Below are 27,774 nucleotides of genomic sequence, written 5' to 3'. Positions count from 1 at the left end.
CCACATTTAAGCAATAAGGGACAGAGGTCAGCCCCTTTAAGATGTTGATTTCACAGAAGGCAAGCAGAAAAGACCTAGTTAATACTAGATCCAAAATGAAATTAAAAATGTCTTCTGGGAATCACAGCAATGATGGGAACCTCTGAATCATAATGACAGAGTGGGAAGGACTTCGGGAATGGCCTATCCCCGGAGAGTCCACAGGAGGGCAGCAGTGCTACACCATAGAAAGACTGACCAGTTTAGCGCATGCTTTTCTGGATGAGTCTGCAAATGATGAAAGCAAAATTAAGCAGAAGAAAAATGACCTGCACAGGTAGTCGACTTTTGTTTCTGGGAGTCAGTAGACTATGTTAAATCCTGCTCTTGAGTAGAAATATGCAAATGCTTAAAATACATAAGAAAGTTCATTCTTGGTGAAAATGTTAGCTGTCAGACATTACTGAGTTTTCAAATACCAAAACTGCCTATTTTCTTTAAAGCTAAAATATTCGGAAACAATGGAAATTCATATTCCTGCCCATCGTATGTCTCTATCTCTCTTCAGCTTTCTTACAGAGACTTTTTGGTAGCTACCTTAAAAGCTCCCCTGTACATTTTATGCCAATTTAAACAATATTCTATAGTCTCAAGCAAAAGCCAAATACAATTTAATAAATTGTTTTCTTTATTTATGGACAACCTAATTTTCATCCAGTGTTATCAGAAAGATTGCCCTGTTTTTTCAAACCACAAATAGCCTTGTTTCGTTAGGCCACAAAATCTTATGTCTCAGACTATATTCTTTTTTTTCTTTCTTTTTTTTTATTATATTACGTTAGTCACCATACAGTACATCCCTAGTTTTTGATGTAAAGTTCAATGATTCATTACTTGCATATAACACCCAGTGCACCATGCAAGACTGCATTCTGATGTAATAGGCTCAATTTGAAGAACAGCATCTTGGGGGCACCTGGGTGGCTCAGTTAGGCCTCTGACTCTTGATCTCAGCTCAGGTCATGATCTCAGGGTCATGGGATAAAATAAATATTTTAAAAAATAAAAAACAGCATTTTGTAAATAGAAGCCTTTACCTCTGTCTTTATGAGTTTATATGTAGAAATGGCCTGTGGAGCTTGAGAATCGCTAAGGCAGAGGTTCTAAACCTTAACTACACATTAGAGTCACTTGGGAGGCTTAAAAAAAATCCCCACTCCCAGGCCACAGCCCAGCTCAATTACAGAAGAAAACCCAGAGGGGTGGGACCCAGGCATCAGTAAAGCTCCCCAAGTGATTCCATGTGGAACATGGTTCAGAACACTGAGGCCTGATCTCAGACACTTAACTATCTGATTTAATTCAAATCTGCAAAACGACCAGGAAATTTTTTTGCGTAAACAAAAGCAAACCCTATTTCTCCTTCAAGGAGCATGCTAAGCAACTTGGACATGGTGCCGTAGGTCATGTGCTGTGACCCAACGCCTCTGGGCAGGACAGGCAGGGGCTGGGCTGGGAGAGGAGTCCTGACACAGCGAGCGCTCTGGGCTGCGAGGGGCAGGAGTGGAATGCTTAGAGAAGCTGGGCCCCGGGGACAAGCACATGTCCTCTGAGATAAAGCACGCTGGAAAGAACGCATCATCGCAAGTGAAAATTCTCCAATCTACATTTTATTTTTTACAACATTTGAAGATCCAGTTTTCAAAAAATGAACAATAAAGACCCTGACACATGGGACTTCTGATTTCACGGCAAATACATTCTTACAGTTTTAACAAAGTTTTAAATTTACATATGCTTTTTTATGTCATTACAGAAACTTTCCTAGGGAAAACTGTTTTCCTCTTAGGTTAGGAAATTGACAAGTTGTTTGACAAAGAGCATAATTTATATTCACGCATCTATGTCAATTTCCCATATAAATCTAGTAAAATGAAAAAACTAAATTTGAAGCACAAACTATGATACAAGTCCATCTATTTTCAATACATTACAATCTTTGGTTGAAAAGTCTTCCTTTCGGCTTGTTACAAATCAACAGTGCCCCTTCGAAGCAAGTGTGAGGTCCCTGAAAAGTGTGTGACAACGGGGATGGTCCAGCTTCCCCTCCGTACTTCATTCTGGATTCCTGTTTCTTTCTGCTCAAGCTGATCTTCCCGAAGTCCCTCCCAGATCCCAGAGGGAAGCAACAGGTACAGTGCATCACAGGCGTGCCTTTATCTGTCAAACAGTACTTACTCTGACCCACGCTGGATTCCCAGCCACATCCTTCTCCAGGCAACGTTTCTTTGGCCTAACTTGCGCCACTAAATGTGAAAGTGCAAAACGAAACTTGAACAAGTGTCACGTGTGTTTGAGTGGCTGTCCCTTCTCTGCCCCCTGGGCTTCCCTGGAAGAGACCCTGCCTGGGCTGAGGTCACAGAGGCCACAGTCTGTCCCACCCGAGCATCGGGGCTACCCCAGCTGTTGCCTTTTCCTGCCCCTTTGCACGACCGACGACAGGCACAGTTTCCTTCTCTGAAACATGTGGCTTAATTTTTACTCTGCTTTTAGCACGTAAGGTGAGCTGTCCCTACACGCTCAGATTCTGTTTCAACCTGAGGTTATGTGATGGATACGTTCCTGCAAACCTCACCCCTTTCACAGGACGTTGTCTGAAGGAAGACCTCTCTTTATTCAAGTACCAGGAGGAGAGGACCCATTGCCAGAAGTTAGAGTGGACTCTAATTTTCCTAAAGAGCAGAATCTTCTTAGAGAAAACTGCAAGGCCACAATGTTCACTGCAGCACCAGCCGGCATTCTTGCTTCGAGAGCGACGGCTCCCTGATGTACAGAAGTTTGCAACTGATTCTCAGTCCCTCATGCAGGTCTCAGACTGTTTATAGCTTCCTTAAATCACCGGGAAATTACAAATGTTAAAAAAAAGAAAACATACAGAGCAGAGGACCACAGGGGAAGGGAGGGAAAACTAAACGGGAAGAAATCAGAGGGGAGACAAACCATGAGAGACTCCGGACTCTGGGAAGCAAACTGAGGGTTGCAGATTGGTGGGGGTTGGGAATGGGGTAACCGGGTGATGGGCATTAAGGAGGGCACGTGGGGTGAAGAGCACTGGGTGTTACATGCAACTAATGAATCGTTGAACACTATATCAAAAACTAATGATGTACTATATGTTGGCTAGTTGAATAAAAAAAACAGAATTCTACCCCATTTAGAGCATTTTCCAATCATATTCTTAGTTAAGGAAGTCAAACTTCTTCAAAATCTCAATATGCTGTGTTCCTCTTTTTAATGTGAAGGGCTGAAGGAGCATACGCATATTAAGGTATTTAACACTAAACAATCTATGAAACACATCTTAGAGTTGTTGGAAGAATGAATCTTAAGACTTGGCATTAATCTTTGAACAAATAGGATTTCAAAATCACTTTCTTTACAAAGAAAATGTGATTCATTTTGAACTGTAGTTCTCTAAATACAGAGATTTATTTTAAAAATTATTTCCCCACCTAAATACTACCAGGGATACTGTGCTGAGTTGCCCTATAAGTTCAAGTGTTATTTAAGGGCAAACAGGACAGAGGTTCACACCCAAATTCATCCCCAGTTCAAAGCAGCATCAAAGGATGGGGACTATACTCAAGCCACATTAAAATGTCAGCCTTAAGGCTTAGTGGTTGCATTCATGAAAATACAAGAACTAGAGAATAACTTGGATAGACCTTAAGATTTTAATTGGATCAAAAGATAAACTGAGGCACTGGTTTGTGGAAACCATTTGGCGCAACCGCTGTGCCTCAGGGGGTATGTATTCCGGTAAGTGCTGTACTCACCTCCGACCTCTGCTTCCCTAAAGAGCAATTTACCCAGAAAACATCAGTTAAGTACAGAAATTAAATCCAGACGCCCATTTAGAAAATGGACAATTAAAAACATACATTTATAAAGCAAAAGTTCCTGATCTAGAAAGTAAAGGACTCTTCCACGTGTTCAGCTAGTCTCAGTGTAGAGACCATCCTATTCTTGTGTGTGTTTTTGATTCTTTCCAAAACAAGAAATAGAGCAGTATAATACAAAGTACTTAGTAAAGATGTCTTCATTTAAATTAAAATGAGGGCTTATGGGGAAGACTGCAGAGAAACACATGTAGGACCTAATAATGAAATTTTAAATTTGGCTCTGAGATGAAACTTTTGGAAAGGTAACGCTTCCACCAGCCTCCGAGTTCAACAATTACCATAGAGCCCTCACTGTCAAGGAAATCATGTGTTTCACTAAGAGCTCTCCTAAATAACTAAGAGTAACATCACAATTTTATGGTAACAATAGACAGCTTTCTAAAATCTATTATTTGAGCCCAATGCTGTCCAAAGAAATACACTATGAGCCACATGGGTAACTTTACATTTTCTAGAAGCCATATTTTAAAAAGGTAAAAGAAGCTAGCGAAGTTAATTTTAATGCATTTTCCTTAACCCAATATACATGTTATTTTACATTTTTTGTACTAAGTCTTAAAGTCTGGTGTGTATCTTACAGGACAACTTACATAGGACTAGCCACTTGGAAGTCCTCAGTAGCCCCACGGGACTAGCGACTATTGAACTGGAAAACGCAGGTCTGGGCCCTGCCTTAGTACAATGACTAGACCGGACAGAGGAAAGCTAACCGTGAACAGGTCAGGGGTTCACCAGTCTGCGTGCCACAGCCAACCCTCAGGGATGCCTACCCAGCCTAACAGCTAACCATGTCAGTTCTGGATACCCTAGTACTTCTCTTTCTGGGGGACGCCATCACGTAAGCTGCCACTGTCACAAAAATTCACTTGGGATCGAGCAATTTCCTGAGGACAACTGTGAGCCGTTTTATACCAGGAGTTAGGACTGTCAGTGAATTCTCCGAGACTGCCATCTTCTTCTCCTTTTTGGAGTCAATACTTCTTTTGTTTGTGTAGTGGTGGAATCCTTTTCTTCAAATAGAATTTTAAACAGACTCCAAGGGAGGAGAAAGAGAAAAGGGATTCACCTAAATGTTAAGAAACTTGTATTTGATAGAACCACGAAGCAATTTAAAGATGGTGAAAATCTCACCCTGGATTACTAATTACAGATGTTTTACACGATCTTCGGCACCCATTACATGACCTTCAAATGTTTACAGACACCTTGAAGCTCACGACACACTGACATCTACCTTCCTGGTTGGCTTTAGCCTCAAAGGAATTCTAAGGGACCAAGAAGATTCACGGACTGGGGAGGCCCCTACTGCCACTTCCGGTCGGTCTGTTCTGTCTTCCCTTTGCTCCTGTGACCCAGGACACCACTCTGCTTTCACCAAGAAGTCGCCCTTCCTATTGGCGTCTGTCGAGTCTCCTCCCAAACTCCTGAGTGTAATGTGGGGTGTCGCCTCACATTCTAAGTGGTGGGATACGTATCTCCTCTCTTCCCGGCTGTGTAGACACACATTCTGGCACAAAGAGATGAACACTTCCAATTCATCTCATTAGGACAGAGGGCAGTGAGGCTCAAAGGGCTAAAGGTAATGCAATTCAAAATTTTTCAAAATCTAAACTTTTTTGTTGGTTTCTTTCATATGCTAAAAAATGCTGGTAAAGGAAAACTAGTAAATGCTTTTAGAGTTAATATTTACAAGTTGAAGGTGAATGCAGTTATAAAATTAAATAAAATGTATTTTGGTTTTTGAAAAAAGACATTTTTCTTCCTTGCCCTTGAACAGATTCTAAATTTCTGTGCAATCTGTTTAGCCCTGAAACCGTTTAGCCCTGAAACCATTTAACCTGACGAGAATAACGTCAACTCTCTCTCACAGAGCAAGACTGTGTGAGGACAAAGGGGCCTGTCTCTCACACCTTAGATTTAGAGGGAATTCGCAGAGCATGTGTCCAGTTCATGCAATGCCGTCTGACAAGTCGATTTTGTAGACATTTTCAGATGCGACTTGATTCTCGCATCGAGTGCAGTTTCTTCCTGAGGCCCATCTGCTTGCCCCCGAGGGAAGACCTCTGTAAAACTGACTACCTGACATCCCATTTTCTGGGATGGATCTCAAGTTCGCTCTTTCAGCTAACTACAAAATCCTTTCTCATTTATTAGTTGTTTGAAGTATCGTGAAGAGTTTGTTGGAAGCTCAGGAATCTGAGACTCAAGTGGAGGAACGTTCCAGTTGATTTGATCCTTCGGCTTTTGCCCCAGGTCACTATACTCCCCGCCTGATCTGGCTGCTCGATGGAGTAAATCCCAAACCTCTTAACAAGCTTCATTCAAGCACCGACGGCTTAAAAATTACAGAGTTACTGGCTCAGTCATTATTATAAACGTAGGTTTAAGTTAGACCAAATAATAAATATCCTCAATAGAAAAAAACGGGAAAACCGTTTCGTCACCGGGAATAAAATACATAAAGTATGTAAACAATTCTAATGGGCTTGAGCAAACTCTCGCTTCTCCGGGGACGATGTCACCAGAGTGGAGAAAATCATGCATTTATGAAACAAAATCACCACCCGTATGTGAACGCACTAATGTCAAGCAGATGCGTGTTTTCTGCAGCCGCACAGTCACGACAAGCCAGACAGGACTCAGGCCGCAGCAAAGCACCGGGCAGGGGCTGTGGGTTCCAGACGAGAAAGGAGGGCAGCAATGAGCGAAGAAAGGAACCCGGAAGGAAAAGGAAGGGGTGTGTAGGGGGGCCCATTTCACACGCCCCGGGATGCCATTCTCTTCCTCGCGGAGACTAGGGAACAGACGACCCTGGCTGAACCCTTCAGCGCGGGGCCACGATCGTCAACTATCCACGAAGTTTGTACTTGGGGACGGAGGCTGCAGAAGGGTAACCGTGTTCCCAGGTCATCACAAATACAAGTTTCCATCAAATCCATTTGTACCAAGTTTTAGCAGCAACTTGGGACGTTCTGTGCCTAGCGCCCTGCTTCCAGAGTTACCCCTAGAAACAGAGCAGGAACTGCACGCCCTTCCTAGTCTCGAGAGAAGCTTCCAAGGCAACAACACTCTGCTTCAGGGAGAATGTGATGGACATTAGGCCCTACAAAGAATCTAACAGAAATCTGTACTTTTTTAAACAGCAGCAAGGTAGAGGTAAATATTAGCCCAGACTCTTTTTCACAACACACTCATAGGAATCTTTAAAAAATCCAATTACCTTAAACAGGAGAAAATTTTGCCGAGCTTGATGGTGTCTCTTGCAATTTCAAGAATGTGAGCATATCCGTAACGTCGCCCCCTCTGGTTACTCAGAGTGCAGCCCAGGCGAGCAGCAACGAGGCTGGGCGCTCATGGTTAATTGAAAATATCAGGCACTGCACCAGACCTAATGACTCAGAATCTGCATTTTAACCAGACCCCAGGTGATTAATGTGCACATGAACATTAAGAAGCATCGCTCTAGATTCTAACGGAGAAAGGTACTACCAACCTGCATCAGAGAGACTTCAGTGCTGAACCAACATAGAACCTCAAGAGTTCGATAACATAGTTCAATGTCTTGACGTGAAACACTCTAGAGAATCTAAAATTGATAAAGCCATTCTATAATACTGAATTTCTAACTCAGTATGTTCCTGTCATGAAAAGGGCAACATATATCCTAAAAAATTTCTACATACTTCCTAAATTAGCTCATGGGCATTTATGAATTTCCCCTCCCACACTATATTTTTAAAACTTTTTTTCTTCCAAATTATGCTACTATATATAGGATTAATTACATTGCACCAGTTAAAGATACATTTTCTGAAAATATTTAAAAATTTTATTATTGCAATTTGCTGTTTACAAAGAAAATGTAGATGGTAAATGGTAAAGTACTGCCTGTAAAAAAATTGAAAGGTAATTGATATATACCATTGTTTTACCTTTAGATGGACACATAATAATTTGAGAAACGTATATATTACAAAACGATCACAATAAGTTAATGTCCATCACCACACAGAGTTACAAATATATTGTGTGTGTACACTCTTAAGATGTACTCCCTTAGCATCCTTCAAATATGTCATATAGTATTATTAACTATAGCCACCATTCTGTACATTACATCCTCAGCGACATAGTACATGCTGCAAACTGGAAGTTTGTACCTTTTGACCACCTTCACTCAATTCAACTGACACCCCTTCCCCCCATCCTTTCCCCACTCCGACCCATCTCGGCATCCACCAAACTTTTCTCTGTATCTGAGTTCATTTTTTTTAAGATTCCACATATAAGTGATATCATAAGGGATTTGTCTTTTCTCTGATTTATTTCACTTGGCATAATGCCCAAAGGTCATCCATATTGTCACAAATGGCAGGATTTCCTTTTTTATGGCTGAATAATATATCATCAGATAATGGAATCTATATAATGGGTTATAAAATTATATATAATATTGTACTATATATTTATATGTACAATATTCCATTATATATATAGTATATACACACACACACACCATATTACATTTTGTGGTGTGTGTGTGTGTGTGTGTGTATATATATATACACCATATTTTCTTTATCCATTTATTCATTGATGGATATTTAGGTTGTCTTCATGTCTTATTGTAAATAATGTTGCAATGAACACTGGTGTGCAGATATATTTTCAAAACTGCTATCCTCTCCTTCAGATAAATACCCATAAATGGAACTGATGGGTAAGTTAACTCTATTTTTAATATTTTCAGGAACCTCCATATTATTTTCCATATGGTACACTAATTTACCTTTCCACCAATAGTGCACAAGGATTCCCTTTTCTCATGATCCTCCCCAACATCTGTCATATCTTTTGGATAATGACCAGTCTAACAGTTGTGAGATGAAATCTTGGGGGTTTTGATTTGCATGTCCCTGATGTTTAGTGATGTTGAGTGTCTTTTCATACATCTGTAGCAATTTCTATGTCTTCTTTGGAAGAATGTATATTTATATTGTTTGCCCCCTTTTTTTAAAAATTGAGGTATAATTTACATATTAGTTTCAGTTGTACAACATAACTACGTGAGATTTGTAAATTTGCAAAGTTATTGCCATGAATAAATCTAGTTAACATTCATCACCATACAGTTATAATTTTTTTTCTTGTTATTAAAACTTTTAAGATCAGCTCTTAGCAACTTTCAAATATGCAATACAGTGTTATTAACCATATTACCATGCTGTGCATTACATTCTGAGACTTATTTGTAACTGGAAGTTTGTACCTTTCTGACCTTCTTCACCCATTTCACCCACCCCTACTACCCGCCCATGGCAACCTCTAATCTGTGCCCTGTATCTAGGAGTTGTTGTATTTTTTTCTTTTTTGAGACCACATATAAGTGAGATCATATGCTATTTGTGTTCTCTGTCTTACTGAACTTAGCAAAATGCCCTTGACGTCCATCCACGTTGTCGCAAACAGCAAGATTTCCTCCGTTTTTTAAGGCTGAATAATATCCCATTGCATACGTACCACTGTTTCATTATCCACTCATCTATTTTTTTTTAAGATTTTATTTATTTATTTGACAGAGATAGAGACAGCCAGCGAGAGAGGGAACACAAGCAGGGGGAGTGGGAGAGGAAGAAGCAGGCTCATAGCGGAGGGATCACGCCCTGAGCCGAAGGCAGACGCTTAACCGCTGTGCCACCCAGGCGCCCCCCCCTTTTTTTTTTAAGATTTATCCACTCATCTATTGATGAACAGGTAAATCATTAATTCCATTTCACTATAATCTTTCTCCGAGGCTTTATCTAGTTCTTTCATTTGGAACAGATTCCTTTGTTTCTGCATTTCCCTTGATCTTGTTGGTTTCTAGGCGTTTGATAAAACAGCTCTCCCAGTCCTAAAGCAGCACCCTGGTGTAGGGGCTACAACTTACCATTCAACCCTGCCCTAGCTCTTGGCTGTCCATCAAACCTTTGGAATCGTCCAGCCTGCCTCCTTTTTTCTCAGTGGCTCTCACGAGCTGAGGACGTGCCAAGACTTCTCAGGGTCCCGGAGAGGAAGGTCCCAGTCTTCATCTAGGCTGACTGGAAGCCAGCCCTTGGGTGGCAGCTTTTAAAGCATGCAAATATACCTCTTTCGGCGGAATGCTGGGCAATGGACGTTTCTGTGTGCTCCCTCTGTACTGAGCCCACTGGTGGCAGCCAGTTAAGAACTGTTTGGTTATTCGCCACTGTCCTGCTGACCACCAGGGCTGGTTATCAAGGGATGTGTCCTGCAGGGAGCAGCCACAAAAGCTGGGGCATCAGCCGTGTACGCAGGCTCCTTTCCTAGAGACATGGACAGCCTGGGGCTGGGTAAAAGGAGAGTTTGAAGATGGTGCCTGTCAGTCTCCCAGTCTCTGCAGAGGATTGTCTTGGGCTCACTGACGTTGTGTTTCATTAGAAGCCTGTTCCTTGGCCACAACTATGCGGATAAGCTAAAAGGCCTGTCGCAAAGACTGGGATGACTTCAGTCGGCCACCTCTGTGCTATGTCCTGGACTGGGCAGCTGGTTAACAACTGTTTCTCCATGCGTTACAGTCCTGTGTGACCTGCAGACGTGAGCCCCGAGGGCCACCAGACAGGTGCACGAGCTCCTTTTCTGGAGCTCCTGGCAATGCAGAGTCCGGCAGAGGGGCAGCGGAAGATAGCGTAGGCTCTCCAAGGTCTCCGGAGAGGACCGAAGCCAGCCGTGTTTGGATAGAAGCCTGTCCCTCAGGCCTCAGCGACACAGATACGCTAATAGGCCTCCTTCCCAGAAAGACGGGCGCATTTCAGACTGCTGCCTCTGTGCTGCGTCCTGGGGTGTGGCCAGTTAACGGCTCCTTCTCTGTTAGGGTCCTACAGGACCCGCAGATGTCAGCCTCCCTGGTCACCAGTGCCCGGCAATCAAGGGGGGCTCCCTGGGTGGCAGCTGCAAACACCAAAGCCCCAGATGTCGCACAAGCTCCCTTCTGAAAGATACCAAGCTGAGAGCCAGGCAGAGGGACGGCAGGAAGATGGGGCCTTCAGAGCCTCCACGGGCTTTGAAGAGTATTTCGGTGGGGTCCTGGGTGTGTGTGACATTAACGCCTGCCTTTCAGCCCAAAGCTTTTAAGACAAGCAAATAGGTCTCCTTCACGGAAAGACCAGGTGTTTCGATCAGCTGCCTCTCCACTGTCCCCTGGGGGGTTAGCTACAGTAAATCCACACGGGTACTTTAAGAACTGTTTCTCGGTTCACTATAGCCTTGTAGACATAAGCCCCATTGGCTTTCAAAGCTAGATGTGTTGTGGACCCATCTCTCAGGTGCAGGTGGGGTGCTGTGGGGTTCCAACATTTTGCTTCCCAGGAAGGAGCTCGGAGTTGTGGGTGGGTTACCACATTTGGGGAGGAGCTTACGGGGAGATCCTATCGCAGTCTCCCCTACCCATTTTGATATGCATTTTTTTTTAAAGTAGGCTCCACACCCTCTGTGGGGCTTGAATTCACAACCCCAAGATCAAGAGTCAGACGTTCCACTGACTGAGGCAGCCAGATGCCCCTTGATGGGGGTTTTTTATCCACCCAATGTGTAGGAGTCCATCAAATGAGTTTTCAGATCCCTTTCAGAGGGAACTGTTCTGTATGTAGCCGTAGATTCCGTGTGTATGAGAGGAGGTGAGTTCAGGATTCTCTTATGTTGCCATCTTAAATTAAACCACAGGCTCGGGTTACAAGACCCATTAATTGGTAGCTAGAGAGAGTTTGAGTAATACTTGTTAAGGACGCAGTAATTATTTTGATGCAGAGAATTTAAACAGAAAAGGAAAGTAAGGAGCAGAAATCTATTTTGGTTTGCTTTCTTGAGAAGTTATTTCTTTCTTTCTTTTTTTAAATATTTTTTTAATATATTTTTTTAAATATTATGTTAGTTACCATACAGTACATCCCTGTGTTTTGATGTAAAGTTCGATGATTCATTATTTCTACACAAAACTTTTGTTGGACTTGTAAAATTATTCCACTGACAATATTTCCTACTCATGCTGTTGTGTAGATGTAATTTAAAAATATACTACTGATTGAGAAATCCAATATGCATATCATGTGTTCTACAAATATGAAATCAAAGATTCAAATGAAGGCATTGTGGTTTAAAAAAGATAACCAATAATATTAAAAAGTTTGAATTCTTTATGTGTAAAGAATGTACTTTTTTTACACAGCCTAAACCAGAGGATTAATATAAAGGTAAAATGTATCATAAATCCATGAATACCAAGAGGCTTAAAATTACTAGTTTTTTAAAAAAATATTTTAATTATTTAATTTGTCAGAGAGAGTGAGAGAACACAGCAGGGTAAGTGTCAGGCAGAGGGAGAAGGAGAAGCAGGCTCCCCGCAGAGCAGAGAGCCCAATGCGGTACTCAGTCCCAGGACCCTGGGATCATGACCTGAGTGAAAGGCAGATGCTAGCTGACTGAGCCACCTAGGTGCCCCTAAAATTATTAGGTTTGATATTAAAGCTATTTCCAAAGCTACAAGGAAAGAAAATTACTAAAAATCACTAAAAATTAGAAATCTCAAAGCGCCTAATCTTGGTCTATGCTCTAGGATTCGTTCGAAGTCTTTTACTAAATTGAAAGACATTTCATTAAAATTTAATATTTAAAAACCCTATTCTCCCTAGAAGATATGTACTTGTACACTTTTTTTTCTATTACAGGCCTCCCTTTTTTCAGTTTTATGATAAAAATAAAGTAATGAGGTACCTTATAAATCTTACCCCTCAGTAATGTTAAGTTTAATCCCAACAGTTTTACTGCGACCTTGTAAATTAAGAGAAGAGGGAAGTCAAACAGTGCTGCTTTTCCTTCCCCAGTTCAACAAGTATAAGTAACAATTCTACATAAAAACAAATCAAATTGCATATTTGAATGAGAACCTATGTACCTTCTTACAATTACCTAAGTTACACAGACAAATGGAAACTTTCATCATAAAAATTCCAAGGAATACAACTGTCCGAGTCTCCACAGTGAGCAGTTCTAAATTTAATCTTGGCCACTTGGCAAATCTAGGACACAGGGTAACGCTGGGTGGGGAAGGCCCCCCGTGGTCCGTGATTTGCTACAGAACTTAAATCTCAAATCCCACAGAAATGCTTCTTGCAGTCCTAATAGCTAGAGCCACTCTGCACAGAGTCCTCTGGCGACAGGGACAGTAAGAGCAGCCCGGGGTCGTTTCAGTAAACACGGGCAACGGGGATGGCGCGTTCATGCAGGCACAGTTCTGAAAAAGACGGCATGCGGGACAAACAGAAAGCTGCAACAAAACGATGCCAAGAGTGAGCAAGACCATGAGTTAGAAGGAACATGCTTTTATTTACCCTTTCTTCTCCCTTTGAAAACATCTATACAGGCAGGTGCAAAGTACCGCAAGGCCAACAACTGCAAGAGACCAGAAAACAAAGGACATAAAACTCCGAGAGCTGGTTGCCAAGATTCAAAATCTAGCAGCAGAAATAAACAAGTGTTGGTTACATTCCAGTGGTCAGAACATGTTATTTTATTTAAGCACATATCTACTTATATTCCGTCTGGACTCTCTACTATCTAAAGCCCATTCCCTGGAGTCACTCGAACAGTCCAGAGGAAGCCAGAGAAGAATCCTTGCTTAGTTTGGAAAATTACCCAAAGCATCTTTGGGACGCAGACTCATGACCACTCATCCCGAAGACAGGTAGTATTTAGGGTCTGTTACTAAGGGGACGCATACAGTATAAAAGAATATTCACCAGTAAAATGTAGTGTATCATATACAAGCTGCTCTAGACTGGTGGACTGCGTGTCAAGCTATATAAACTACAGAAGCTGAAACGTCATTTAAAAAATAATGCACGCCTTTGCAGTCATATTTTGATTTAAGTGGCATCCACGTTTGGGCTACTTACGAATGGTAAGAACAATCACAGCAATGATGCCTGCATCTGAGGAACAATGAAAACAGTTTGAAGACTGAGCACATAAGGTTCCCAGAGGATAGCTGCAGTTCAGTTTGACCAGATCATCTACACCGTACGGCAAAGCAGCTGCTCCTTGTCTAGTTTCAGCGGGAGCGCTAGCGCGTCCAGCTCGCTCTGATTGCGGTTCCCTTCTAATCAGATCCCAGGGTTAGCAGCCATCTTGTAAAACTCTTTTCACTGGAACCTGACTGTTCATTGTTCTGTGCTGTTGGGACTGCATCAGGTTGTTTAGTAAAGCTTACCAGGACTATCAGAATTCCCTAGATTAGAGGAAATTACCTACAGGTCTCCATACACAGCACCACCTACGTTTATCATATTATCTGGACTACTAAAATGGAAACTATAAATGTCAAATTTTGTGAAACTTCGTTCCTTCCTTAACTACGAATGATTGGAACATGATAGATATGTCCGTGTAGAACTCCAAGGCCTCATAATGCAGAGTAATTAGTAGCCAAAATAATACCTAATTCCTCAAAGTCTTCAAGTGATATTGGGTCGTTGGGCTCGGGATAGCCTAGGGAAAAACATGGAAATAAGTTAAAAAAGAAAGACAGACCAAAGCTTAAAGATCCATAAATTCTCTGGTTTTCTTTTTTGCCTTTGTATAAAACTACTTATAATTTCATTTTCCTTAATGTTTGTCAATCAAAGTGGTATCATAAATGATAAATTTATATTTGATGTCATCGACAATCTTCTTCCTGTCCACTGATATTTCCTGTGACAATATTTTGTGGTATAGGAAGCAAATTTATCACTACCACATCTTCAAAATTAGCCTGAATTCAACATGACTCTACTTAAAATTAAAAAATAGAGGAGGACTTTAAAATAATTTTTTGATCTGGAATAGAAAGACTCTTCAACATAACAAAAGCCACTTATGAAAAAACCCATGGCCAATATCATATTTAATGGTGAAAGACTAAAGTTTTTCCCTTAAGATCAGGAACAGGACAGGATGCCTGTGTTTGCCACTTCTATTCAACATAATATTGCAAGTTCATATCAGAACAATCAGTTAAAAAAGAAATAAAAAGCATCTAAATTGGGAAGAAATAAAATGATCTCTGTTCATAGGTGACATGATCTTTTACATAGAAAACTCTAAAGATACACACACACACACACACACACACACACACACCCCAGACCTGGTAAAACTAATAAATGAATTCAGTAAAGTTGCAGGATACAAAATCGACATGTAAAATGAATTGCATTTCTACACACTAACAATGAGCAATCTAAAAAGGAAATTAAGAACACAATTCCATTTATAATTGAATCAAAAAGAATAAAAGACTTTGGAATAAACACGACAAAGGAGGTAAAAGATCTGTACACTGAAAACTATAAAATATTGCAGAAAGAAATTTAAAAAGGCATAAATAAAGGGAAAGCAATCCCCGTGTTTGTGGATCGGAGGACCTACTAATGTTAACATGTAAATATGGCACAAGGCAGGCTACAGGTGAAGGGCAACGCTTATCAGAACCCTAATGACGCTCTTTGCAGAAAAAGAAAAATCCATCTGAAAATTCATATGGAATTTCAAGGGATTAGGACTAGTCAAGGTAATCATGAAAAGAGAAAGCAAAGTTGAAAAGACTCATACTTCCTGATTTCAAAAACTTACTATAAAGCTACAATAACCAAACCAGAATGGTGCCGGCATAAAGACAGACCTACAGACCAATGGGATAGAAGCCACAAAATAAATCTTTGGGTATACAGTCAAGGAATTCTCCACAAAGGTGCTGACAACATTCAATAGGGAAAGAGCAGTCTTTTTCACAAATGGTTTTGAAAACTGGATAACCACATACACAAAAGGATGAATTCTAACCCTTGCCATTCACCAAATACAAAAATTAATCCAAAATGGATCAAAGACCCTAAAGAAATAAAACCCTTAGAAGAAAATAAGACTACATGCTTCATGATGTTGGATCTGGCAACGACTGACTGAATGTGACACCAAAAACACAGGCAACAAAAGAAAAAAACAGATAACTTAGACTACATCAAGCCTAAAAACTTTTGTACATCAAAGGACACTAATAATAGAGTGAAAAAGCAACCAACAGAATGGGAGAAAATATCTGAAACTCATATAATAAGGGATTAATATCCAAAATATACAACGAACTCCTAAAACTCAAAAACAAAAACAAAACCCACAACCCATCAAAAATGGACAAAAGACTTGAATAGACATTTCTCCAAAAAAGATATACAGATGGCCAATAAGCACAGGAAAAGATGCGCAACAAATTACTAATCATTAGGAAAGGGCAAATAAAAGCCACAATGAGAGTCTACCTCGTATATTACCTAACATACATTATGATGGTTATTATAAAAAAGCAGAAAATAATATGTGTTGGTAGAGGTGAAGAAATTGGAACTCTTGTGCATGGCTGGTGGGAATGTAAAATGTGCATCCTTTGGGGAGGACAGTATGATTGTTCCTCAAAAAAGTAAACATAGAATTATCATATAACCAGCAATTCTACTCCTAGGTATACAGCACCCCAAAACTGCTAACAGGGACTCAAAATTGAAAATTTTCAATTTTCAAGTTTATCACTGAAAACAGGATTCAAACACTTGAAAGCCAATATTCAGAGAAACATTACTCAATGTGAAAACAACCTAAGTGTCTATCAACAGATGAATGAATAAACAAAATATACAAAATAATGTAATATTATTCAGCCATAAAAAAGAATAAAGTTCCGATACATGCTACAAGGTGGATGAACCTTGAAAACATTATGCTAAGTGAAATGAGGCAGAAATAATTCCATTTCTATGAAGTATGTAGACTAGTCAAATTCATAAAGACAGAAAACAGAATGTTTACCAGGGCTGGGGGGGGTTTGAGAGTTATTGTTTAATGAGTATAATGTTTCAATTTGAGACTATGAGAAAGTTTTGCAGATAGATAGTAGTGATGGTTATAAACAATGTGGGTGCAATAATTCCACTGAAATGTATACTTAAAATGGTTAAAATAGTAATAAAACATAATAAAAGTTTATCTAGAAAAATTAACAGAACAGTCTAAACATTTCTGAAAAGGAAATATTCTGCCAGATATTAAAACAGATCATAGTATTAGAGTGGAAAGCAACGATTCAGTGCTGTCAGGAGAATGGTCAGAATTCAAGGAAACAGAGAGATAAATGGAACATCTATGGATTTAATGACAAAATAATTGTCACTTGAAAACAGCTGGAGAAAGAACAACTTATTCAACAAATGTTGCTACTTTGCCACGGGGTGGGTGTGGGTGGAAAGGAGAGGAATTCCATCTCACTCCATACACCATACTGAATTTCAGATGCACTAATGATTTAAATGCAAATACTGCAAACAGAACTCAGGGTTAAAATGTTTATAAAATTTATAGCATGAGGAAGACCTAAAACTTTTATAAGAAAGACATAGCAGACATAGCCATTAGGGAAAGATTGTTACATTCATCAATCCATCTACCTATTGATGTAAGATTTCAACACATGTAAAAGACCACTAACAGAACAGTTAAATAAATAAATACAGTATATATTTCAAAGTCATCATTGAAAAGAATGGCAGTAAATCTAAATATAACCCCAATATAAAACATTAAATGGAAAAAGTACAATTTTCAGAAAAATATATACAATATGAAGTCAATTTTGTTTAAGATAAAAGAAAAAATACCCAACAATATATGTAACTACATATCTAAGGATGCTGATGTACAGAAATAAAGAGACACCCTAAACTATTCATAGTGATTAATTCAGGTAATAGACTAGAGAAAAAGAAGGATAATTCTTTACTTGTATACTTTCACAAAGTTTGAAAATTTTGAAAAATATATTCATATACCACTCATGCAACAAAAAGCTATAAAAAGCAATCTAGGGGCACCTGGGTGGCTCAGTCAGTTAAGTGTCTGCTTTTGGCTGAGGTCATGATCCCAGGGTCCTGGGATGGAGCCCCGGGTCAGGCTCCCCGCTAAGCTCCCTGCTTCTCCCTCTCCCTCTGTCCCTCCCCTCTCCTTGTGCACTCTTCCTCCCCCAAATAAATAGATAAAATCTTTTTAAAGAGCAATCTATAATTAATAGTATACAATAAAAAATCTTAAAAGAAAACTGACTAGTGAAAACAAGGCCAAAAAACCCCTGAAAAAATGTTCACTTCATATTAAAAGGGCCTTAACTTATAATGAGCTCTCACAAATCAACAAGAAAAATATTTTAGAAACCTAATTTTAAAAAATGAGCAAACGGTATGGATAAATCAATGCAGACCAAAAAAAGTTCAGCTTCACTGATAATTAAAGAAATGCAAATTAGAATAAGACGTAACTTTGCATTTATCACTTTATAAAATTGTTAACAATATAAGCAGGAGAATTACTGTACCTGGATACTTTGAAACTGGAGGTTTGGGTGGATGAGTAGGCTTGAAACCTGGAAAAATAAATTTGATTCAATTCATCAGCCTTATCAATATAAAATTATTGATTTAATTTTGATTTTTGATTTTTTAAAAAGATTCATTATTTCTCAAAATGAAAAATACACATGCTTTCCAAACTTTGCAATTCTACTGCTGGGAATTTAACCTAATATGCATTTGCACAAGTGCATAAGCTGTATACTTAAGAATGTTTCACTACATCTTTGTATTTTATATGGAAATCCTAGCAGTTAACGGATAGTAAATCATAAAAATAATGTCTTCATAGTAAATACACATATCTTAAAAACAAAACAAAACAAAACATCCAAGTAGTATCATGCTACATAAGTTGTATCTTTTTCTTTTCTTTTTCTTTTTTTTTCTTTTTTTAAAGATTTTATTTATTTATTTGACAGAGACAGCCAGTGGGAGAGGGAACACAAGCAGGGGGAGTGGGAGAGGAAGAAGCAGGCTCATAGCAGAGGAGCCTGATGTGGGGCTCGATCCCAGAACGCCAGGATCATGCCCTGAGCCGAAGGCAGACGCTTAATGACTGCGCTACCCAGGCGCACCCATCTTTTTCTTTTCTGCCTAGTATTTCTTGGGCCTTTTAAAAAATACTTGCATATTTAGATCTGCTATAACACCATTATATGTTACTGATCCTTTTGGTAGAGTCTTTCTCTAACTGATGGTAAAAAATGATTGACAAACCCGTGGAGAGATTTCTATTTTTTATAAAAGATCCCTGTAGTTTCTCCTCTTCATAAGCTTCTCACAATTCTTTCAAAAACTAAACTGTAGGGGCACCTGGGTGGCTAGGTCTCTTAAGCATCTGCCTTTGGCTCAGGTCATGATCTAGGGTCCTGGGATCAAGTCCAGCATGGGGCTCCTTGCTCAGCGGGGAGCCTGCTTCTCCCTCACTCTCTGCCCCTCCCCCTGCTTGTGATTTCTCTCTGTCTCTCTCTCAAATAAATAAAATCTTAAAAAAAAAAAACCCAGCTCAACTCTATCAGTGTTTTATAAATCCTTCATGAAATGTTTCTGGCTCAACTCCTTCAAGGGAGCGTATGAACAAACACGGTACACCACACTGCACAGACCCATGAGGACCATGTGAGTGAACACGGATAGGTCAAGGAGTATAAATTTCATCTGTAATCTTAATATATCAGTCCACCAAAAAACCATTTCTTTCCCTCCCAACCTCACAGCACTCAACTAAAGTACACAAGGAGGCTATCAGGTACTAGGTTTACAGGAATTATAAAAAGAAGTATTCTCATTACCATGTTAATATGTGTAATTTCCCCAAATCCTTTAAAATAGTATGGCCACAGATAAATTAAAAGCCAGTATTCATGATTAGTTTGAGTTCAACACCTTTGTGAAACCGTAAAGTCCACAGAAACGAGGTTCCTTGAGTAAGCAGAGCCAAACTAGGGCCCTGATGAGGTCGGCCCAGGCTAATAGCTCTTCCCACTTTCCTGTTGTCTCTTGCTTTCCAAGGCAGAGAGACCAGAGATAGCAGCCCTGAAATCAGGAAGATATTTCCTTCCATTATAGCAAAATCAGCTCTCAAGTCCTAAGGAGAGTAGCTGACAAGCAGTCCCTGCAAGAAATCTTCCATTTCATTTCAATGAATAAGGATTTTTCCTGCCTTTTGGTTGCTATGAAATTTAGGTAAAAATGCCCAGTAAAAAAAAAAAAAGAATAATTGTAAGAAGCGGGAAGGGGTGGGAGTGAGGGAAGACATTCAGGTCTTTTTCTGGAGATAGCAGAAACTTCCCAGTTTAAATTGTGCTACATAAAAAATGAAACAAGACAAAAAACCTAAACGGGTTGCAGTCCAGCAATTGAGACATAGTCCTGGACAAGGAAGACAATCTAAAAGAGCCAACAGATCACCTCTAAAAGGAATAAAACAGCCAAGTCAATGACATGTTAAGAAATAGAAGCCACAGACCTTCCTCTTTACTAACATTAATTTGAGTGATGCTATAAAGTCATATGAGGTACATTTAGGAGCTTCCTAAATGCCAGGCACTGTGCTAAGTGCTAAATGCATCCCATTCACACTTTTGTAACTTGCCCAAGTTTACATACGTGTTTATATCTGCAGACTATGCCACATAATTTTAGAATAACTATATATAACAACTAAATTGGCTTTAAACATGTCCTTCAGGGGCGCCTGGGTGGCACAGCGGTTAAGCGTCTGCCTTCGGCTCAGGGCGTGATCCCGGCATTGTGGGATCAAGCCCCACGTCAGGCTCCTCTGCTGTGAGCCTGCTTCTTCCTCTCCCACTCCCCCTGCTTGTGTTCCCTCTCTCACTGGCTGTCTCTATCTCTGTCGAATAAATAAATAAAATCTTAAAAAAAAAAATAAACATGTCCTTCATCCTTTCATTACTAAAAATAATGAATGAGTGTAAATCAAACAACTGTAAGGGATTTTTGTTAAATATAAGCAGGAAAGTACTAATCTGAATGACTCAAAATTGGAGGTTTTACATTGGGAGAGACTGATACTGGAAAACCAAATAATGTAGGATCAACTACGTGGGAATTACTGCTTTCATTTATATGAATTACATCTTTCATTCTTGACTTACACGTGTAAAAATTCTCATGCTTCAATCTCCTCTAAAAGTGGTCACTATGCATTCTTAAAAATACTACACAAGAGAAATTTATATACCTGTGTGATGTACATGATATGTTAAGACCCTATGAAAACATACAAAATCACAACATAGAAATTATCTCACGCCTCCATCATGGAAATAATTACAAGACAGAGTTAAGTACTAAAATGTCCTCTTTTCAATGATTCAGTATCATTGATATTTAATGTCAAAGAAATAAAAATAAAAGCTAACCCAAAAAGACAGAAAAAGACATTTATACCTCTGATACATTTTGGCATCTCAGGCTCCCAAGTACTTCTCCCACCACAGAACACTGGGTTGCTGCCATTAAGATAGAAGCCTGGGAGGCATTCGAATAGAACCACTGCTTGGTAGGAATATTTGTCTCTGATTCCTGATACCAGTTTTCCATGTTCAACTACTGGATATTGACATCTGACCACTGAAAAGGGGAGAAACTCCAGAATTAATGGAAAGCAGATTTAACACAGGAACAGAAAAAAAAGGTACAAGGTAATAATTTCCAATGGGAAGAAACATACAAGGAATGAAAGGCAAGGTGTTAAAAGAAAATTTAAAAACACCCAAGAAACCTGTATACATATGAACATTTTAACTCCAGGGAAACAGATTTAGAGAAATCTAATAATGTTTATCCACCTAGAAAAGACTAGCATTACGGTCTATTGGCTTTCCTACATTTTTTCCCATTACTGACGAGGTTTGAGAGAGGCCTGACCGCCACATACAAATTTGGGGTAAGTTCAAGAGCAACTTTTGATCCTCCTTTGCTCTAGGGATTTTTGTAAAGGTCATGCTGACACTGATTGCAGTACTCTGCTTTTCTAGAAAGGTGGGAAACACCCTTCTGAGAAGGTAATACTTGAGCTCAAACTTAGAAGTTCAAAAGCACGTAGCCATGCAAAGACAGGCAAAAAGGAAGTTCTCAGCAACAACATACACAAACGGGGATGTTCGGTTAATGGAAAGGCCAATGGAGTTAGGGCGGCGTTTTCCAAACATCTTGGCCTGCAACCCAGGGATCAAACAACACATTTTATGCTGCAAACCACTATATGAGCACACAGGCCTGAAATACAAGTTAGCCTCATACCAGCAGACTCTGCTATTTCCCATTCTACTCTACCTCTTAACAAGTGAACTACTGGTCAGGACCTGAGAGAGTGATTTCAGGATCGATGAACGGGCTGGGGAGAATTTCGAAACAAAAACCAAAACCACAGGGCTGGGCAGTGAGTACAACAGAACATCTCTGGACATGAAATCTGAGCAAGAGATAAGGGCCAGGGAGTGGATACCCTTTTCAACCAGAGGACTGCTCTTCCTCTGTTCCCAGGGATTCTGACTTTCCATCAGCTGTCATTTCCCTTCAGCCTGAGGAACTTCCGGTAGCAATTCCTATAGTGCAGGTCAGCTGGCGACAAGTTCTCCAGGCTTGGGTTTATCTCCAAATGCTTCATTTCCTCACCATCAGTTTTGAAAGATTTCTCCTTGACGGAGAATTCTAGATGAAGGGTTTTGGCGTTTTTCCAGCACACTAGCAGACACTGTCTTCCAGTCTCCACTGTTCCTCAGGACAAGTTGGCTGTCACTCTTACTCTTACTCGGGGGGGGGGGGGGAACAGGACAGTACCACCTGTGTTTATGCTTCCCTCTCCGACTGCTTTTCCTTGCACACCTCTTGTTTTCAGTAGTTTCACCCTGATGCCTTTAGCTCAGTGGGGGTTTCTTGGTAAATGAAAACAACGTATTTATCCTGCTGGGGTCACTGGCTTCCTTGGTTCTGTGAGGTTATTGTTTTGGGACAAATGTGGATAATTTGTGGCCAATATTGATTCAAACCATTGTCTATCCTGTTCTTTCTCCTTCTTTCTGAAGCTCCAACAGCATGTATGTTCGGCTTCTTGCTACTCTTCCACAGGTCTGTGAGTCTCTCTCTTTCTAATATTTCCTTTCAAATCAGTCTCCTGACTTCAGGTTCACCGATTTTTTTCGCTCTTGTGCTAAACTGCTGTTAACTGCACTAATGGCTTTATGTTTGCTAGACCCAATTCACATACAGTAAAACTCACCCTTTTAGGTACACACCTGTATTAGGTCTGACAAATGCAAATAATCATGTAATCACCACAATAAAGACACAGAAAAGTTCCATTACCCCCCAACATGTCCTCATGCCACTCTGTAATCAACCCTCCCCACCCCTGCAACCACCTTCACCAACCAGCCAAACACTGATCTGTTTTCTCTCTCTCTACAGTTGCTTTTCCAGAATGTCATAATGGGATCACAGCCTCCGAGTATGGCTTCTTTCACTTAGCATAATGCATTTGAGATTCAGTCCTGTTGCTGCATGGATTAGAGCTCACTCCTTTTCATTGCTGAGTTGTATTCCACCAAGTGGATGTACCACAGTTGTTTATCCATTCACCAGTAGAAGGACAAGTGGGTTGTTCCCAATCTGTGGTGATTTAAAGTAAGGCAGCTGGATATTCTCACCCAGGTTTCTATGTGAGCATTTTTCATTTTACTTGGATTGATGAGTTGTATGGTAAGTATATGTTTAACTTTATGATAAATGTAAAAATAGGTTCCAAAATGATCATACCACTTTGTATTCTTACCAACAATGTAGAAAAGTTCCAATTGCTCTATACTATTGCTGGTACTTGGAATTAGTCATTTGTTTTTAATTTCAGTCATTCTAATAGGTGTTTAGTGGTATCTCTTTGTGGTTTTAAATTATATTTCTGTAATTACTAATTATATTGAGAAACTTTTCATGTATTTTTTGCCATCCATATATCATGTTTATTGAAATGGGTCTACTCAAATATTTTGTTCATTTTTAAAAAATGGGTTTGTTTTCTTATTATTGAGCTTTGAGAATTCTTTATGTATCATAGATAAAAGTCCATTATTAGATATGTGCTTTGCAAATATTTTCTCCCGGCCTATTGCTCATTTTTTCCCATTCTTTTAACAGTTCTGTTGTAGACCAAACGTTTTGAGCTTGGAACATCCAATTTTTTTTCTTTAAAAGATCACACTTTATGTGTAGTATTTGAAGAAATCTTTGGCTAGGTCACAAATATTATTTTGTTTTCTTGCAAAAGTCTTACAGTTTTAGGTTTTACATGTGAATCCGTGGTCCATTTTTCCCCCTAAATTTTATTTATTTTTCAATTTTTTAAAATTTGAGTATAGTTGACAGATGTTACCTTAGCTTCAGGTGTATAAACATGGTGATTCACCATTTCTATATGTTATGCTATCCTCACCACAAGTGTAGCTACCACTTGTCACCATACCGTAGCATTGACTACATTTCCTATACTATACCTTTTATTCCCATGACTTATTCATTCTATAATGGGAAGTCTGTATCTCTCACTCCCCTTCACCAATTTGTTTATCTCCCACCTCTCCTTCCTCTGGCAACCATCAGTTTGTTCTCTGTATTTATAGGTCTGATTCTTCTTTTGTTTGTTTCTTCATTTGTTTGGTTTTTTAGATTCTTCATGTGAGTGAAATCATATGGTATTTGTCTGTCTCAGTCTGACTTACTTCACTTAACATAATACCCTCTAGGTTGATCCATGTTTTTGCAAATGGCAAAAATCTCATCCTTTTTGTGGCTGTGTAATATTCCTGTGTGTGTGTGTGTGTGTGTGTGTGTGTGTGTGTGTGTACACATCACATCTTCTTTAGCCATTCAACTACTGATGGCCACTTAGGCTGCTTCTGTATCTCAACTATTGTAAATAATGCTGCAATAAATAGGAGTGCATATATCTTTTCAAATTAGTGTTTTTGTTTTCTTTGGGTAAATACCCCATAGTGGAATTATTGGATCCCTATGATCCATTTTGAATAAATATCGGCTTCTGGTGTTAACTTAGGTCAAGGTTCCTTTTTTTTTTTTTTTTGGCACATGGATGTCTAATTGTGCTGTACCATTTGTTGAAAACATTGTTTTTCTACTGAATTGTTTGTACACCTGTACACCTGAAGAAAATCAATTGGATATATTGGGAAGAATCTAATTCTGGTTTCAGTATTCTATTCTATTGCTCTATATGGCTATCCTTTCACCTATACCACATTGTCTTGATTATATACCTTAAGTATGCTTTATATAGTCTTACTGGCAGGTAGAGTGACTCCACCAAGTTTTTTCAAAATTGTTTTCACTATTCTAGTTATTTTGTCTTCCCATATAAAGTTTATGTTTTTTAAGATTTTATTTATTTATTTGACAGAGAGAGACAGCCAGTGAGAGAGGGAACATGAGGGGTAGTGGGAGAGGAAGAAGCAGGCTTCCAGGGGAGGAGCCTGATGTGGGGCTCGATCCCATAATGCCGGGATCATGCCCTGAGCTGAAGGCAGACACTTAACGACTGAGCCACCCAGGCGCCCCTTCCCATATAAAGTTTAGAATTAGCTTAATTTATACAAAAAGTTCTGCTGGGATTTTTATTGGGATTGTGCTGAATTTAGATAAATTACAGAGAATTGACTATTATATTGAATCTTCCAAACCATAACTAATGTATATCCCTTCATTTATTAAGGTTTTCTTTAATTTCCTCTATTAGTGTTTAGTACATTTTAGCCTTAAAATTTTCTTATATATTGTTAGATTTATACTCAAGTATTTCATGTTTTGGAGCTCCTGTAAATACTCTTTTTTTAAAAATATTTTTTTATTATATTATGTTAGTCACCATACAGTACATCCCTGGTTTTTGATGTAAAGTTCGATGATTCATTAGTTGCGTATAACACCCAGTGCACCACGTAATACGTGCCCTTCCCACCACCCATCACCAGTCTATCCCATTCTCCCACCCCCCTCCCCTCTGAAGCCTCAGTTTACTCTTAAAAATTTCAATTGCTAATGGTTTATTGCTAGTATACAGACATATAACTGTCTTCTGTATGTTGATCCTATATTTTGCAAACTTGTTAAAACTTCAGTCTTTGGAATCTTCTACACATAATTGGGTCATAAGTGAACAGAGACTTTATTTCTTACTTTCCAATATGTATGCCTAATTCTTTCTCTTGCCTTGTTGTAGTCGCTAGGACATCTTGTACAATGTTGGTTAGAGTGGTGACAGTGGATTTCCTTCTCTTTTTCCTACCATGGGGGAAATTAGTCTTTTACCATTAAGTATAATATTAGCTCTGAGATTTTTGGTGATGCCTTTTATCAGATGAGATAGTTACTTCCTTTCCATTCCTAGTTTGTTGAGAAATTTTATCCTGAAAAAGATGAATTCTATCAAGTGCTTTTTAAAAAACACTTATTAAGAGGATCATTGTTATTTTCGTTATAGTCTCTTGATAGAGTAAATTACACTGATTAATTTTTAAATTTGAACCAATCTTGCATTTATGGGATAAATCTTACTTTGGTATGATGTACTATTATTGTTACATATGGCAGGATTTGCTTTGTTGATATTTTGAGAAGTTTTGGTTCTATGTTCATTAAAGATATTGTTTGTAATCTTCTTGCAAAATTTTTGTCTGGTTTTGGCATCAGGATAATTCTGTCCTCATGAAATTAGAAGTATTCTCTCCTCTCAAGTGTTTTGAGGAGTTTGCATAGAGCTACTATTATTTATTCCTGAAATGTTAGAATTTTCCAGGGAGGCCATCTGGGCCTGCAGTTCTGATTGTGGGGAGGTTTTTAACTAAAAATCCTATTTCTTTAATAGATATAAGACTATTCAGGGATGCCTGGCTGGCTTAGTGGGTAAAGCATGTGACTCTAAATCTTGGGGTTGTGAGTTCAAGCCCCACACTGGGCATAGAGGTTACTTAAAAAGAAGAAGAAGACGAAGACAAAGACGAAGAAAAAGATGAAGATGAAGAAGACGAAGAAGAAGACAATGACGACTATTCAGGTTATGTATATCTCTGAGTGAGCCTTGGTTGGTATTTTGTGTCTTCCAAGGAATTTGCCAATTTCATATATAAGTTGTCATATTTATAGGCACAAAGTTGTTTTCATAATCCCTTAAATATCCATAGGATATTTAGTGCTGTCTTCATTTTCTTTCTCGATATTGATAAAGTATTTTCTCTTTTTATTTCAGTCTGGCTATAAATTTATCTATTTTATTGACTTTCTCTAAGAACCAGGTGTTGGTTTCATTAATTTTCTCTTTTCAACTTCATTCACTTCTATTGATATTATCTCCTGTCTCCTTGTTTTGAGTTTAATCTGCTCTTCTTTTTTACCAAGATTACTGAGACTTCTATTTTTCTAATGTAACTATTTCATGCTATAAATCTTCCTCTAAGCGATGTTTTTGATGTATCAAATTTTATGCCATGTTTTCATTTTTATTCAATTCAAAACACTTTCTAAATTCTCTTGTGAATGCTTCTTTGCCTCATGGGTTGGTTAGAAGTGTCTTACATAATTATAAAATATTTGAAGATTTTCTAGGTTATCTGTTTTATTTCTACATTCATTCCATTGTAATCAGCTAATATATTCTGAATAACTTCAATTTTTAAAATTTTGTTAAAAATTTTCTTGCCCATTTTAGAGAATGTTCCATGTGCACTTGAAAAGAGTAAATATTTTGGGGCGCCTGGGTGGCTCAGTAGGTTGGGCATCTGCCTTTGGCTCAGGTCACGATCTTGGGGTCCTGG

At 39.1% G+C, this 27,774-nt stretch overlaps 1 protein-coding gene across 4 annotated transcripts in view; it reads right to left on the bottom strand.

Moving 5' to 3' along the window:
• Window positions 1–9,265: 9,265 nt before the first annotated feature.
• Window positions 9,266–27,774, bottom strand: part of LOC123785801 (membrane cofactor protein-like) — a 31,999-nt gene continuing 13,490 nt past the window's right edge. Inside the window, exons 6-11 of one of the 4 annotated variants that reach the window (XM_045787788.2) lie at window positions 21,341–21,523; window positions 18,391–18,438; window positions 14,430–14,480; window positions 13,889–13,924; window positions 13,325–13,385; window positions 9,266–11,690 (exon numbers count right to left, since the gene is read on the bottom strand). In XM_045787788.2, coding sequence (XP_045643744.2) covers window positions 11,645–11,690; window positions 13,325–13,385; window positions 13,889–13,924; window positions 14,430–14,480; window positions 18,391–18,438; window positions 21,341–21,523 — 425 coding nt within the window. In that variant the 3' untranslated portion in view covers window positions 9,266–11,644. Of the gene's footprint in view, window positions 11,691–12,220; window positions 13,228–13,324; window positions 13,386–13,888; window positions 13,925–14,429; window positions 14,481–18,390; window positions 18,439–21,340; window positions 21,524–27,774 lie in introns of those variants that run through there. The other 3 variants (XM_045787789.2, XM_045787790.2, XM_045787791.2) reach the window with 3 other exon arrangements.

Source organism: Ursus americanus, chromosome 2 (assembly GCF_024610735.1).
Source record: "Ursus americanus isolate L20-20 chromosome 2, mUrsAme1.1.p, whole genome shotgun sequence".
NCBI classification, from domain to species: domain Eukaryota; kingdom Metazoa; phylum Chordata; class Mammalia; order Carnivora; family Ursidae; genus Ursus; species Ursus americanus.
This window is presented reverse-complemented; position numbering and strand designations above follow the sequence as displayed.